We start from the raw sequence: 15,668 nt of genomic DNA, 5'->3' as shown, positions 1-15,668 counted from the left end.
TTATCAAAGTTGAAGTTAACAGTTTAGCTTATTTCATAATCACTTTAAGCCACCTTTTCAAAGCATGGTTACCATTCCCATGTATGCTAAGCATTATAGTTTTTAAAAAGCTGCATTCAACTGATACTCAATCCACATAAATTAAATTCTATTCTATTGACAGCTCATACACAGGAAAAAGATACAATATTCATGTGATTATTTTATTCTTCAACTTTATCCTTCTTCCAAAAATCCACCTTAGGTACACTAGCTAGTGTGAAAACCTTTAATTACTGTCTAAATAAAATATGTTCACACTTTTAAACTTTATATTACCAAGTTGTGACCAATTATCTAACAGTAGCACAAAGTTTTTTTTTAAGCTGTCCAGCACCTATCTTTACTTTGTGAAATGTATGACTCAAATGTATCTTAACTGATGATGATGTTTAAAAACAACTAGTCATAAAAACGTAAAGGCCATTTAAATAGTAACATGGTATTTATCTACCATAGACCATACAAAACAGGTTTTTAAATGCTTATTTTGTAAACAAGAGATAAGAGCTCACTTGCTTAGATATTTGAAATACAACTTTATTATGATCTAAACGAAAAAAGGAATGGGAATGACAGTAACAAACAAGATTCACCACTGAATAATGTGATGGGACTGCAGCAGTCTTATATTTGAAACTCAAGGGGACGTGATTGCGGTCCAAAACAGCTAAATACTCAGGTCCAAAATATGAATTATATTTTTTTTAAACTGCCACATTCACTCCGAAGCCCATTCATCTCCTTCAGCATCCCAAAGATTAAGCACATGTTCTGCTCAGCTATATAATAAAGTGGCAAACACGCTACACCACTGACATCACAGGACAGTTGCCTATAAAACTAGACCTCTGACGCTAGGCTCTAGTTTCATTCCCTTACAGTTCATCATCTTCATCAGGGAGCGCAGTTGTCTGAGCAATTTGTAAGTCCTGCTCATACTGTGCTGCCAGTGCTGGGTCCATGACAACCTCTGGAGGTGCAAGAGCAGGCATGGCAACAAACTCCAAATTAGGGTCTCCAATAAGTTTTCTAGCAAGCCAAAGGAAGAGCTTCTCAAAGTTGTAGTTACTTTTGGCTGAAATGTCATAGTACTGGAGATTCTTCTTCCTATGGAAGACAATTGATTTCGCCTTGACTTTTCTGTCCTTAATACCCATTTTGTTGCCACACAACACTATAGGGATATTTTCACATACTCGTACCAGATCTCTATGCCAGTTAGGTACATTCTTGTAAGTAACTCTTGATGTTACATCAAACATCATGATGGCACACTGAGCTTGGATGTAATAACCATCTCTCAGACCACCAAATTTCTCTTGGCCAGCTGTATCCCATATGTTGAATTTAATAGAACCTCTGTTAGTATGGAACACAAGGGGATGGACCTCAACACCCAAGGTGGCTACATACTTCTCAAATTCACCAGTCAAGTGACATTTTACAAATGTAGTTTTTCCAGTACCTACATCACCAACTAATACAAGTTTGAACTGCACTTGGGGTTCTCCTTGGGCGGCCATCGTGATGTTCTTCCAGAAGCGTCTCCATCTCCGCCTGACTGAACCTGTCTATGGTGATTTTAAATGGAATTTCTCTTTCTAATTTTTGCTGCTGAGATGTGTTGGTACTATATAGAAATGCTGATGACTTATGTGGATTTATTTTGTATCCTGCAACTTTGCTAAAGTTGTTGATTATTTCTATTAGCTTTTTAGTTGAATCTCTAGGATTCTTTAAGTAGACCATCATATCATCTGCAAAGAGTGATAGCTTTGTCTCCTCATTGCCAATTTTAATGCCTTCAATTTCTTTTTCTTCTCTAATTGCTACTGCTAGTGTTTCTAGTACAATGTTAAACAATAGTGGTGATAATGGGCATCCTTGTTTCACTCCTGGTCTTATTGGGAATGAATTTAGTTTATCCCCATCGCAGATGATGTTGGCTGATGGTTTTAGATAAATACTGTTTATTATTTTTAGGAAAGACCCTTCTATTCCTATTCTTTCTAGTGTTTTCAATAGGAATGAGTGTTGTATTTTGTCAAAGACTTTTTCTGTGTCTATTGAGATAATCATGTGATTTTTGTTGGCTTGCTTATTGATATGGTAGATTAAGTGTGTGGTTTTCCTAATATTGAACCGTCCTTGCATTCCTGGTATAAATTCCACCTGATCATAATGCATAACCCTCATGATGACTTGCTGGAGTCTTTTTGCTAGTATCCTATTTAAGATTTTTGCATCTATATTCATTAGGGAGATTGGTCTATAGTTTTCTTTCTCTGTTTTTGACCTGCCTGGCTTTGGAATCAGTACCATGTTTGTGCCATAAAAGGAATCTGGTAGAACTCCCTTTTTGCTTATTATGTCAAATAGTTTGTATAGTATTGGGATTAGCTGTTCTTTGAATGTTTGATAGAATTCACTTGTGAATCCTTTAGGCCCTGGGGATTTTTTCTTAGGGAATTCTTTGATGGTTTGTTCAATTTCTTTTTCTGATATGGGATTATTTAAGAATTCTATTTCTTCTTCTGTTAATCTAGGCAAGTTATATTTTTGTATATATTCATCCATATCACCTAGATTGGCATATTTATTGCCATATAATTGGGCAAAATAGTTTTTAATGATTGACTTAATTTCCTCTTCCATGGAGGTGAGGTCGCCCTTTTCATCTATGAATCTGTTAATTTTGGTTTTCTTCTTTCATTTTTTTTAATTAGATTGACCAGTACTTTGTCTATTTTGCTTGTTTTTTCAAAATACCAGCTTCTAGTCTTATTAATTAGTTCAATAGTTCTTTCACTTTTGATTTTATTAATTTCTCCCTTAATTTTTAGGATCTCTAATTTATTTTTCTTTTGGGGCTTTTTAAATTTGTTCGCTTTCAAGTTTTTTGATTTGCATGTCCAGTTCATTGACCTCTGCCCTCCCTAATTTGTTAATATACGAACTCAAGGATATAAATTTTCCCCTGAGTACTGCTTTGGTTGCATCCCATAGATTTTGAAAAGATGTCTCATCATTGTCATTTTCTTCAATGAAATTATTAATTGTTTCTATGATTTGTTCTCTAACTAACTGATTTGGAGAATCATATTATTTAATTTCCAATTACTTTTTGATTTGCCTCTCGATATACCCTTAGTCATCATTATTTTTATTGTGTTATGATCTGAAAATGTTGCATTTATTATTTCTGCTTTTCTGCATTTGTTTGCCATGTTTTTATGACCTAGCACATGGTCAATCTTTGTGAATGTACCATGTGCTTCTGAAAAGAAAGTGTATTCCTTTTTGTCCCTATTTATTTTTCTCCATACATCTATTAACTCTAATTTTTCTAAGTTTTCATTTACATATTTTAGCTCTTTCTTATTTATTTATTTGATTTATCTAAATTTGATAGTGGTAGGTTTAGGTCTCTCACTAGTATAGTTTTATTATCTATTTCCTCCTTCAATTCCACTAGTTTCTCCTTTAGAAATTTGGATGCTATACCATTTGGTGCATATATGTTGATTACTGATATTTACTCATTGTCTATACTCCCTTTTATTAGGCTATATTTACCTTCCCTATCCCTTTTAATCAGATCTATTTTTACTTTGGCTTTGTCAGATATCATGATTGCAACTCCTGCCTTCTTTCTATCAGTTGAGGCCCAATAGGTTTTGCTCCAACCTTTAATTCTAACCTTGTGAGTATCTACCTGCCTCAGGTGTGTTTCTTGTAGACAACATATGGTAGGATTTTGGATTCTAATCCATTCTCCTATTTATTTTCATTTTATGGGTGAGTTCATCCCATTAATGCTCAAAGTTATGATTGTCACTTGTGTATTTCCCAGAATTTTGATATCCTCTCCTAGCTCTGTCCTTTCTTCTTTTGCTATATCCTTTTAAACCAGTGGTTTACTGTTAATCAATCCCCCTAATCCCCTCCCTTGATATGCTTCTCTTTCTGTTCCCTTCCTTTTTGTTTCCTTCTTGTTTTCTTTTTTTTAAAGGATCTGTTAAGTTCCTTCCCCTCTCCTTCCCTCCCTTTTTGTACTCCCTTTCCCCTGCCCCCCTTAGTTTCCCCTTCTCCCTTACCCTGTAGGATAAGATAGAATTCAAGTTCCCAATGGATCTAGATGCTCTTCCCTTTCAAAATTGATTTCACTGAGAGTAAGGTTTAAGTATTACCTATTAGCACTCTTTCCATCTCCTTCTTATAAGAGTATTCTTCCCCTCCCCTTTCCATGCATATCTTTGTGTGATAAAGATTATCCTATTTATTTTATTTCAAGTATCTCTTGGTACCATCTTTGATCCCCCCTTTTTCTTTTTTTGCATACCATCTTATAGCACTCATTACCCCAATCTCTTCTGTTAATGATTCTTCTAATTACTATAATAGTGAAGATAATTTTTGAGAGTTACAAATAACATTTCTCTCATACACACACACACACACACACACACATACATATATATATATATATATATATATATATATATATATAATTTGATCTAATTGTAGCCTTTAAGGAAGAAAGTTTGAATTTAAAAAATTTCCCCCTTTTTCCTCTCTTATTTAACTTTTCATGTTTCTCTTGATCTTTGTGTTTGGATATCAAGCTTTCCACTTAGTTCTGGTCTTCTCTTCATAAGTACATGAAAATCATCTATTTTGTTGAATGTCTATATTTTCCCCTGGAAGTATTTAGTCAATTTTGATGGATAGATAATCCTTGGTTGAAGACCCAATTATTTTGCCTTTCTGAATATCGTTTTCCAAGCCTTGTGGTCCTTTAGTTTGGAATCTTCCAGGTCTTGTGTGATCCTGACTGGTGCTCCTTGGTATCTGAATTGTCTCTATTTGGCTTCTTGTAGAATATTCTCCTTAGCTTGAAAGCTCTTGAATTTGGCAATTACATCCCTGGGAGTTGTCTTTTGAGGATTTAGTGTAGAGGATGTTTTATGAACTCTTTCAATGTCTATTTTGCCCCCTTGTTTGAGAACACCAGGGCAGTTTTCTTGGATGATTTCTTGTAGTATGATGTCAAGATTTCTGTTTATTTCTGGGTTTTCAGATAGACCAATGATTCTCAAATTGTCTCTCCTTGCTCTATTTTCCTGATTTGTCATCTTCTCAGTGAGATATTTTATGTTTTCTTTTATTTTGTCAGTCTTTTGACTTTGCTTTATTAATTCTTGTTGTTTTGCATGATCATTGGCTTCCAGTTGCCTAATTCTGGTCTTTAAGGATTGGTTTTTCTTTTCAGTTTGGTCTATCTTGCTTTTCATGGCTTCCAGCTGTTTCTCCAATTGGAAGTTCTTGTCTTTTAAACTGTTATTTTCTCTTTGAACTATTTCCCACTTTGTTTGCCAGAAGTCTTCCATCTTTTTGATAAGGTCCACTTTAAATTCTTCAAGAGCTTGTGGACAATTTTCGTTCTTTTGGAAGGTTTTGGTGCATTTATTTGAATTTCCCCTGTAGCCTGGGATTTTCCTTTGTAAAAATTGTCCAGGATCAAACCCTTCTTGTTTTTCTTGGAGGGGGGTTGTTGTTCCTAGGCACAATTTGCCATTACTGAGGAGGTTTTTTCCTTCTGTTTTTAGTCAGAAATCTGAGTGAGATGGGCAGCCTCTCTGTGTATGGAGTTAAGGAGCAATGGTTTTGCCTGAGGCAAGCTCTTGAATCTCCGCAGGTCCTGCTGTTTTGCTGCCCTTCTCTGTGCTATCTTCCTGCGAGCCCCTACAGTCTGTGCTCTTCAGATTGCTGGGGTTTCAGATGTAGCTGTTCTCAGGGGTAGGCCTTTGGTGGTCTTAGTCAGCTCCCAAGGACCTAGAGGTGCCCCTTACTCACTCTAGAGGTGCCCCTTGCTCACTCACTGATTCTGGCATGCACTGGATCTGACTCTGGCTCTGTAGGTGGGGTGGGGGTAGGTAGATCAGCTTGCGTTTTGGTGGGAGATTTTTCACCCCATTATAGTGTGGAAATGCCCAAATCTCAAGTACCTTAAATGCTGCGCCCTACTGTAGAATCCCTTTGTTATTATGAAATTGTTGGGTTTTTTTTGGTCTTTTGAGGTAGTCTGAATAGGTGGGTGCTGAGGAGAGGACAAGTCTTGAGTCTAGACTGTCGCCATGTTTACCCGGAAGTCAGTTGGGTCCACTCTTGATGAAAAAATATTGCCTCTTCCACATGGACTGTGAGGACCAAGGACACAAAACTCAGTTCAATAAGTCTGTCCTTCTATGTCCTTTCCTCCAAGACTCTTTGAGACTAACTTGGGGTCTAGTTCTCAGCCTGCGAAGCTTGTCCCAAGTTTCCTTTCTTAGCTTGAGATAAGGTAATAGATATATCTGAGGGCAATTACCTTTCCTTCATCTTCAGTTACAAATCTTATTGCTTTCCCCCAGCAGGAATCACTGACTTTACTTGGGTCACTTCCTTCTGGATCCCTACCCTAAGTCTTGTCACCATAATTACTCAAATACTCAATGGATCCATCACCATGTAGATTTGAAGACTCCCTCCAGTCATACAAATGGCAATCCATCAATGCTTTTCTACCCTGTAGGACTTTTGTCCATAGACTCCCATAAATTCCCAATAGGAATCCACCTAGGCTAGAGACCTTCTTCCATATCTGCTCATAACTGGAGGATACCAATGGAACACTGGGACTGTTTAATTTTGCTATCTATCCAACCCATCTTCCTTCCATTCATAAGTTTACTGGATGCTAACTTTTCCTCTGGTTCTTTGAAGTTTCTTATTTATTTGGTGTTTCAGCCTCTTTCCAATCACCATATTCCTCTCTGTGATGCTCATTTTAAAGTGCTAGAGATAGTATGGTCTATGGCTTGCAACCATATGAAAGATATAATTAAATGCACACACACATATTCTTACCCCAAAAGAAAATATCAGTGAGGCCATTTCTTCATACCCCATACAATTCTAAATAACATAAATCTATTAATATTTTAAAGAGAGAAAAATGGTCTGAAAATTCAGATTTAGAATTGCCATATGATAGTTAACATAAGCTTGCTAATCATGAGAAATTGCTTAGACTGAATTTATAACATGTCAATTCACTCATCTGTTTGACTAATTGAATTTTAAAAAACCTTCAAGTTCATTTGCAGATGAAAGATGCAATGCTTTAATTGACTTTTAAACTTTTTATCTTGTTGGGTTGACTTTATTCAGACAAGAAACTTTGCAATTGCTTTTTAAAAAAAAATCTTAATATTCCCAACAGGCCAATTGGGGATAATGAAGAAGAGAGTATTATACAGTGGTGTTTTGAGCATTAGCTAATGAAGAACCCTAAAACATAGTCTTATATGGATGTTTAATAAGATTAAGAAAATGATACATGGAATTTCAAACAAAAAAAAAGACTAATGCAGCTTCAAATCCCACATCATTTTGAGGGTGACTATTTTATATTAAGTAAGAGTTATTCTTTGTCTCTTTAATGGATTCACAAGAAGTTTTTTTTTTGAGATAGTAAATTCTAGTGCATGTACTTTACAATAATTTCATTTGCAAATAACTGAGGAATTTCCCTGTTAGAAATGCCCATAGCACATATCCTATCAAAACCATTACTGGGCAACATTATTTTAGGGATAATAAAATTTTCTAAACATAATTTCCCATCAATATGATTAGTGTAATAACTAGTTTTCAGAAATAGAGGGAGTATTCTCTAGTAACTGAAGGCTAGTTCTAAGGCAGGGTAGGCCCTGTACAGATTCACTATTAATCAGTCAACACACATTTATTAGGCTCCTATTACGTGCCAGGAATTGTACTAATTTCTAGAGATACTAAAAGAGGCAAAAAATAGTTTCTGCCTTCAAGGAGTTTACAATCTACTAGGGGAAATAACACATAAAACAGTATATACAAACCAAGATACATAGAGAATAAATAGGAAATAATAATGAAGAGAAGACACTGGAATCAAGAGAGTTTGGGGAAAGTTGCCTGTAGACATCAGCTTAGCCATGATCATCTAGTCTTTTTGTTCCTCAACATCTCTTTGCATCAAGAGTTTTTTTTTCTTTGTGCAGTACTGAGTGGTGTGAATTGTCCGTGGCCTTGTCTAGTGCCTGAACTTACTAGCTTGCACTCTACTGCTCTGCTTAGGGGATGAGGAAACACATCTCCCTGTTGCTTCCCAATGTGAGATGAATGGATTGTCCTTGGGCACCAGGGTACCATTGAATAAATTGCCTCTTTTAGTGCTCTGGTGTTCCTCAAATGTTCCTTCATTTTCTATATGGGAATAAGGGATATCCCAGGCAATCACTTATTTATCATAGGATCAGCTCAACCTGTTTACAGAAGCCTGTAGCATAGAAAGGTTTTCACACACCATGGAAAACATCATCTGTCTTCCATATGCTGTCTCTTCTGTGTGGGGCTCAGTAGAAGCCTCACATAAGAACTACAGAAGAGTGAGATAGCTGGGGCAAATGAGGCTTTGTTTCTGTTTCACTGGGGCAATTAGGATGGGAGGCAGTGTGGTGCTGTGGAAAGAGTATGTATGTAGTTTTTGGTGTCTTTGCTTCACTTTTATGGTCCTAAGTTACTTTGGTGGCATGGTGGAATGGATGGAGTCCCAGGTCTGGAGTCAGGAAGATCTGAATTGGACATCTACTAACTGTGTGACCTTGGGCAAGTTAGTTAACCTCTATTTGCCTCAGTTTACTCATTTGTAAAATGGAGATAATAATTGTATCTACCTCCCAGGGTTGTTGTGAGGATTAAATAAATAAGAGAATAATTATAAAACACTCAGACTGGTGCCTGATATATATATATGTATATATGAGAATAACCTCCAAAGTCCTACTTGTCTCCTGATTATTAGATTTTCAGGACCTTGAAGGTCTCTTTTAGCTCTAGAAGTTTCTTTTCTAGCTCTACATAGCCCATAAAGCAGTTTAGATGCTTGAAGACCTGAAAGTCTTTCTCAATATTGTCTCATATGAATGTGATCTTTTTGCTTTTTAATTTTCTCTGTGTAGGCCTAAGAAAATACCTGAGGTTTATTTACTATGGACTAGAATTTGGCAATTCCCTATAACTTCAGTAGGCTACTTTCGCAGTGAATCTGCATATCTTATTTATTTCTTGAATGCATTTGACTATTTTATTGCCTCAAAAATGTACTGTAATCCTGATTCGTGGTTGTGTTTTTATTTAAACCACATCTACAAGTGCAGCTAATAAACGTTACTGGGAATGAATTTACATTCTAAAATCTATTAATCTAACCTACTCATTATAAAAGTGAACCAATAAATAGCAAATAAATCAAACAATGTGAAACAATAAAACAAATTAACCAGGATCATTTAAATAATTACTGGCACTACCATCTATAACAAAGTCTCACAAATTAACACTTCAATGGCATTCTCATTTTCATCTCATGTCATTGCATAAACAACACCATTCTCCAAATATATTTGGGATCCCATTTGATAAAAGCAGAGGAAAAATAGCAGTAGGGGGTTTCTATCCAGAAGTTGTGGATTTGAATGAGGTTAAAGACTGAATTAATTGCTTTTTCATTCTTACTAGCACTCCTTCCAGTACAAGGTGAAAGCATTTCTTTATGTTCTATTGGTCAGGACATCAATTTGAAAGATAATCTCGAGATAGTTTTATTGAATGGAAAGTTCATCACGAGGTCCTCTGGTGATGAAAAAAAGGTAAGAAACAGTCCAGAATAGGTTTTATTAAGTGTATTCTTGTGTTCAATGTCATCCAAATTTATGCTAAAAAAGACAGAACCCAGAAGGCATTTGATCTTGATGGAGTAATTTGTTTTTTTCTGGTATGGAGCAGAGTAGCAATGACTGACTGCCAAGTTACTCACCTTCTTAGGACAGCAATCAGTTAATCAACCAATTCCTCAAGAGAAATTTATATACTATATGAGAGGCAATCTATAAAGTCCTTGGAGGAGCTTTGGGAAGAGATCCCAAGCTAGGCGTCATATAGGAGAGCTAGTGTCTTCTCAAGTAGGCTAGGTGGCACAGTACCAATGGTAAATCTTTCAAGGGGAGTCCATCCAATGAGCCCAGTCAAGTTTATCAACAGAGGCACATTAGAACCACTCCCTGGGGAATGGCTAATGAACTTTGAGCTCCCAGTTATAAATTACATGCTCAGGAGGCCTGGGGGGAGAATGGATGGCCAGGAAAGTTGTCCAGTGGAGGTATGTGGTGGTCTCTTCCCCTTCCTAAACAGATGTCTGTGTGCTTTTCTTCTCACTATCTGGGCTTTTCCATAGAAGATTATCTTGTGTGCCATCTTTGGAATTCCAGTTCAATTCAACAACTCTAGGTTCATATTGTGTCCAAGGTGAGAGGTAGCAGCATAGAGTAATGGATAGAGTTGGTCTTTAAGTCATGAAGATGTAGGTTCAGTTTCTGCCTTTGACCCATCTTGATTATGTTGTTCTGGACCTGTATATTAAACTCTTAGAGCTTCAAGCTACCCTCTAAGTTTAAGTTGTAGAGAAGGTACTGATCTATCTTGGAAGAGGAAGTTCCTCAGGGATTGTGTCCTACGTGTATCAAATCACAGGACCAGAAAAAAATGTATAAGGGACTATACTGGGCATTAAAGGTGTTCAATGCTATTTTCCCAGGCTTGCTTCACCCACTTACAGTGGAGCTAAAAGCTTTAATGGATGTGAAAGTTCTCTGAGAGTCTAAGGAATTGGGTAGTATTCCATACTGATAGTTTTTGGCACAGAAGGATGGGAATTTCAGACTATTTGGAGGGTAAAATGGAGCCAAATAACGTAGTATTTTTTTATACATAAGAAAAAAGAGATAAAAATTTTCATTTCAAAGTAAAATTACAATAAATCTATATTATAATTTTCCCATCAATTGATGTAGCTGGTACATCTTTCTATCTCCCCTTTCTTTTCCCCAACCCTTTAATTCACAAATTCTCATTCTTCTTTTTTCTTTTTGCTCGTTTGTCTTAGGATATAGTGTGTTCATGTTGGAACATAGAGATGTTGGAGTGGGATAGGAAATACATATTTTGATACATTTTTGATGCAATACAATTTGATGCAATACATACATTTCATACATATAAGAAAAGAAAAAAATAGGTAAAAGAACTGTGAAGAGAGCCCAGGGAGCTATAGTTGAAAGACTGCTGGATTCAGAGTCCAAGAACCCTGAGGGTTCAAATTCCCAAATCTGACATTTACAAGCTGTGTGACTTTGGAGAAGTTACAAAACTTTTTTGGTGTCACTCCCCTATCAAATGAGGGAGTTGCATTAGATGCCCTTGAAGGTCTCTTCCAGTTATAAATTGATGGTAATAATAATACAAACTGGCATTTATTTAGTGCTCTCAGTTTTACAAAGTCTTTTATTGCTTTATATATGTTATATGTGTAAAGATATACATATACACATATGTGTATATTTGTAGGTGGTATAGTGGATAAGAATATGGGGCCTAGAGTCAAAAAGACCAAAGTTCAAATTTGACCTCCAACACTTACTAGCTGTGGGTCCCTGAGTAAGTTACTAACCTCTTTGCCTTAGTTTCCTCCTCTGTAAAATGGATATAATAATAGCACCTAACTCCCAAGATTTTTTGTGAGGATCAAATGAGATAATAATTATAAAGCTCTTAGCACAGTGTCTGGGTACATAGTAAGCACTATATATAAAGTTATAAATATATGTATATATATTTATACACACACACATATATACACATATATCACACACATACTCATACAATACCATCTTATATATATGTATGTATATTTGAATTCAGATCTTCCTGACTCCAAATCCAGATCTCTCTCTCTCCCTCTCTGCTATGACAGTTTCTTTTTATCCCAACATCATGCAGCCACCTCCAGTCATCCACAGACTTATGCAAGAATTTGGAGTCCTAAACTTGATACTCCTAAATGAATTTGTATTGAGTAAGTCAAGTTGTTTCTTGGTTTTTAACTTTCCCTGTCTTATATTGTGTGTAAGATAAGGAAATCTATCTCACATACAGGGTTGATTGGTTAATTCCAGCATCTCCAGTTTAAGCAAAGTGCCCAAGATGAGCCACATATTTATTTCTCTGTTGTTCACTCTTGACTCTGAATTTTCTCCTCCAATCAACCCCCTGTTCACTTTTTCTACCCCAACTCCAATTTTTAACTTTCTTTTATTTGTATTCTCTCCCAATTAAAATGTAAGCTCTTTGAGGGCAGGGACTATCTGTCTGTTTGTTTTTGTCTTCCCAGGGCTCTGCACAGGTGCCTGGCACATAGTAAATACTTAAATAAATAAAGCACTTGTTGCTATAAATATTTTTGTACAGGTAGGTTCTTTTCCTCAATCTCTTTGGGATACAGACCTAGTAGGGGTATTGCTGGGTTCATGGCTATACACAGTTTGGTGGCCCTTTGGGGATGGCTTAATAGGTGTTTTTTGTCAAATTGACTTACTGTATACCATCTTTTGGTATATGACCCCTCTGGAGGTTTTCTTATTTATCTACTCCAGTTTCCTTATCTATAACATGAAGTAGTTGGATTTTATAATCCCTAGGGTCCTCTCCAGTTCTAAATCTAACTATTAGAACCACTGAGTTAATTACTGTTTGGATAAGACCTTGATTTGAGTTGATAAATAAGAAATGGTTTTAAAAGAATAGATTTGTTGGTATACTAGATATAATTTAATTTAATTTTAAACAACTTAGCTAGGTTATCACATCATAGATTTTGAGCAAGAGGGAATTTTGGAGTTTATCTAGTCTTACTCCTGCATTTTTAAGGTTGGATGAAATTGAACTTTAGACTGATTAAGTGACTTGTCAAAAGTCAGATAGAGAAGAGTCAGAAACAGGATTTGAACCTGGAGCCTTTGACCCTAAATCTGATACTTTTTCTATTGCCATAAACACAAAAATAAAGGGTATTGGTTTGGTTCTTCTCAAGGAGAGAGATAGAATATGACATATAGCTGAAATGTTATGATACCACATCCAGCAGGGGATATTTAGATTTTAGTAGATCATAGATAATCAGTAGCTTACTTTAAAGTTTGGTTTTCTTCTTTTATATTGCGAGTGATGGTGAATGAGGTACTTACCAGTAGTTAAAAGGGTTGAACAACATTGTACAGAGAATTTCCTCATAGGAGTTTCTTATGCCAATAAAATCACCCATTTTTCCTGGGGGGAAAAGCCAAACAAACCAAGAAATTGATAGTGGAAGCTTCTGCTGGCAATATTATTGATCACTGACAAATTGCTTATTTCAAGAAAACCTCAACCAATTTTCAAGTCAAAATGTAAGACCACAGTTTAAAAACAAAACAAAACAAAACAAAATATTTAATGATAAACCAGAATTGATACCCTATCTAAAAGAAACAGGAGAGGATAATAATGCTCCCAAGCTTTGGAGGCAAGTAGAATACATCAGATGAGCAATAAGTATGCTCTCAACTTTTTGGCAACTCTAGCCAAAAAGGGAAGATGATGTTACATCGTTTTGATCAAATAGATCCATCATCAGACTGACTTTTTTTTTTTCTGAGAAGAAGCTCAAGCAAGATTTATCTTGTTTAAAGGACATTAAGTGACATGGTGGACAATATCTTTAACTGTAGCTTTGACAAATCATTTCAATGCTAATAAGACTGTTGGTCTAGAAATGCTCATTTTTGTAGAACTGAATGAAAAACTACAAATATGGGGGAACTATCTGTTTCAAGTGATTCTATATGTAGAATGTTGTGAACATGAGTCATTTGCACTCTTTGCATCAGTTAGACAGGGATTTCATTTTACTTGTCACCAAGCTTTTCAGTTTGATTTTGCAGTAAATTTGTCCCACTTTCTTGTGTGTCCTTTATCTCAGTGAAGTCGCATTTCCCTTAGCTCTCTGTTATAGGCTATTGATCTTGAACAAAGGAATCTTTTGGACACAATCATAAAGGGAAATAGTAGAAGAGAAAAATTGATAGTCATCACATTCCATAGACCCCAAAGGATGTTCAAATTGGAGACAATCCATGCCAATCAATGGTAGCATGTTGAAGTGGATAGAGAGCTGGATCCACAGTCAGAAGGATTTTAATCTAGTCGCAGATATTTTCTATCTGGGTGAATGGGCAAGTTACTTAATCTCTGAGACTCAGTTTTCTCATCTGTGAAATGGGGATAATGGCATCACAATCCTTTATTATTGTAGAGCTAAAATGAGATAATATATTTAAAATATTTTCCAAACCTTAAAGAGCTACATATATGTATATAAAACAATATTTATATAAACAAATATTAAGTGCTATATAAGTGTGAAATATTATTATTATTTTGGGATCAGATGTATGTCATTGTTATCAGGAATTCTTAGGGAGAGGATTTTCTCTGCCAATACAGATAAGCACATGGCTTTATTTATTTATTTTTTAAACTTAGAGTCTTAGAGAATTTCTTTGGGCAAAGAAAAATTGGGAGATTTGTTCAGTCCCACGGCCAGTATGTGCTAGATTCAGGCCTTGAAACTAGGACTTCCTGATTGTGAGAATGGCTTGCTATCCATTATTCCTGGATTTTTTTTCCCTGAAATTCTGAAATTCACTGAATTTCATGCTATTAGCTACACAAGTAGTGGAATTTTAAGGGAAGACTAGTGTCTCTGATGTGAGGGCTTGCTGAGCTTTTTTGGGGGCTACTTTCCTCCTTTGGTATTCACCTTTCACCTAGCTCTTACATATGTTTCCTAGAAGCTGTAGCCATGCGCAGCAGACACAGACTGGAAAAACCATCTCAGTAGGCAGGATAAACTGGGTTGGGGGTAACTGACAGCCCTCAAATTCTTGGTAAGTTAGGAGGATGTCTATCTCAGGCATGTGAAAACTTGTGGAAATGCAAGGGGAAGGGGGCAGATAAGAACAATTTGTTTCAGTGATCACAAGGGTGATGAAAAGGGGACACTGTGGAGTGCTTAGAGTTTGGTTTGACATCAAAGAAGCCAAAATCAACCACTACATCCTGGGTCATCACTAGTGTCTTGACTTTTGTCAGGCCACTGGACTTTGATGACTAAATCCAATTCATGCGCAAGTCAAAAGACATCACCAGTGATGTCATTTTGGTCCTTTTTGACCATAAAAGACAGAAATCAACCAACATAGGTGGTATGTCAACAGCAGTTCAAAAGTGAGTATCCTGGAATAAGATAAATTTTCTGTTTTCCAAATGTCATTTTCTAATTTTTTTTAATGCCTGGAAAAATGTACTTTCCTTAGAGAAGCTTAAAGCTAGTGTAAATCATTTAAAAAATGATGATGATGATAATAATAATAATAATAATGGCCTCATGAAGTATGTTTCAGTGGGAAAGCACTGGATTGGGAATCAAGATACTTTCATTTTTGTTCCACCTGATGTTAACTTGCTAGGTGATCTCAAGTCATTTCATGTCTCTGGATCTTCATTTCCTTCACTGTAAAATGATAAAATTGTTTAGATGTCAATTATGTCCCTTTCATTTTAAGATTATATAATTCTAAAATTTATTCTTATTTATCTCTCACTAGATC

At 35.9% G+C, this 15,668-nt stretch overlaps 1 protein-coding gene across 1 annotated transcript; it reads right to left on the bottom strand.

The window, feature by feature from the left end:
• Positions 1-558: 558 nt before the first annotated feature.
• On the bottom strand, positions 559-1,604 carry LOC100019911 (GTP-binding nuclear protein Ran-like). The gene has a single exon (XM_056823409.1). The coding sequence runs from the start codon at positions 1,563-1,565 to the stop codon at positions 918-920; it is 648 nt and encodes a 215-aa protein (XP_056679387.1). The 5' UTR covers positions 1,566-1,604; the 3' UTR covers positions 559-917.
• Between the last annotated feature and the right edge of the window lie 14,064 nt (positions 1,605-15,668).

The sequence above is a fragment of the Monodelphis domestica genome, chromosome 3 (genome assembly GCF_027887165.1).
Source record: "Monodelphis domestica isolate mMonDom1 chromosome 3, mMonDom1.pri, whole genome shotgun sequence".
Taxonomy (NCBI): Eukaryota; Metazoa; Chordata; class Mammalia; order Didelphimorphia; family Didelphidae; genus Monodelphis; species Monodelphis domestica.
This window is presented reverse-complemented; position numbering and strand designations above follow the sequence as displayed.

Bases quoted from the DNA above. Each gene is read 5' to 3' on its own strand.
- LOC100019911 (XM_056823409.1), bottom strand. From the start codon at position 1,565: ATGGCCGCCCAAGGAGAACCCCAAGTGCAGTTCAAACTTGTATTAGTT.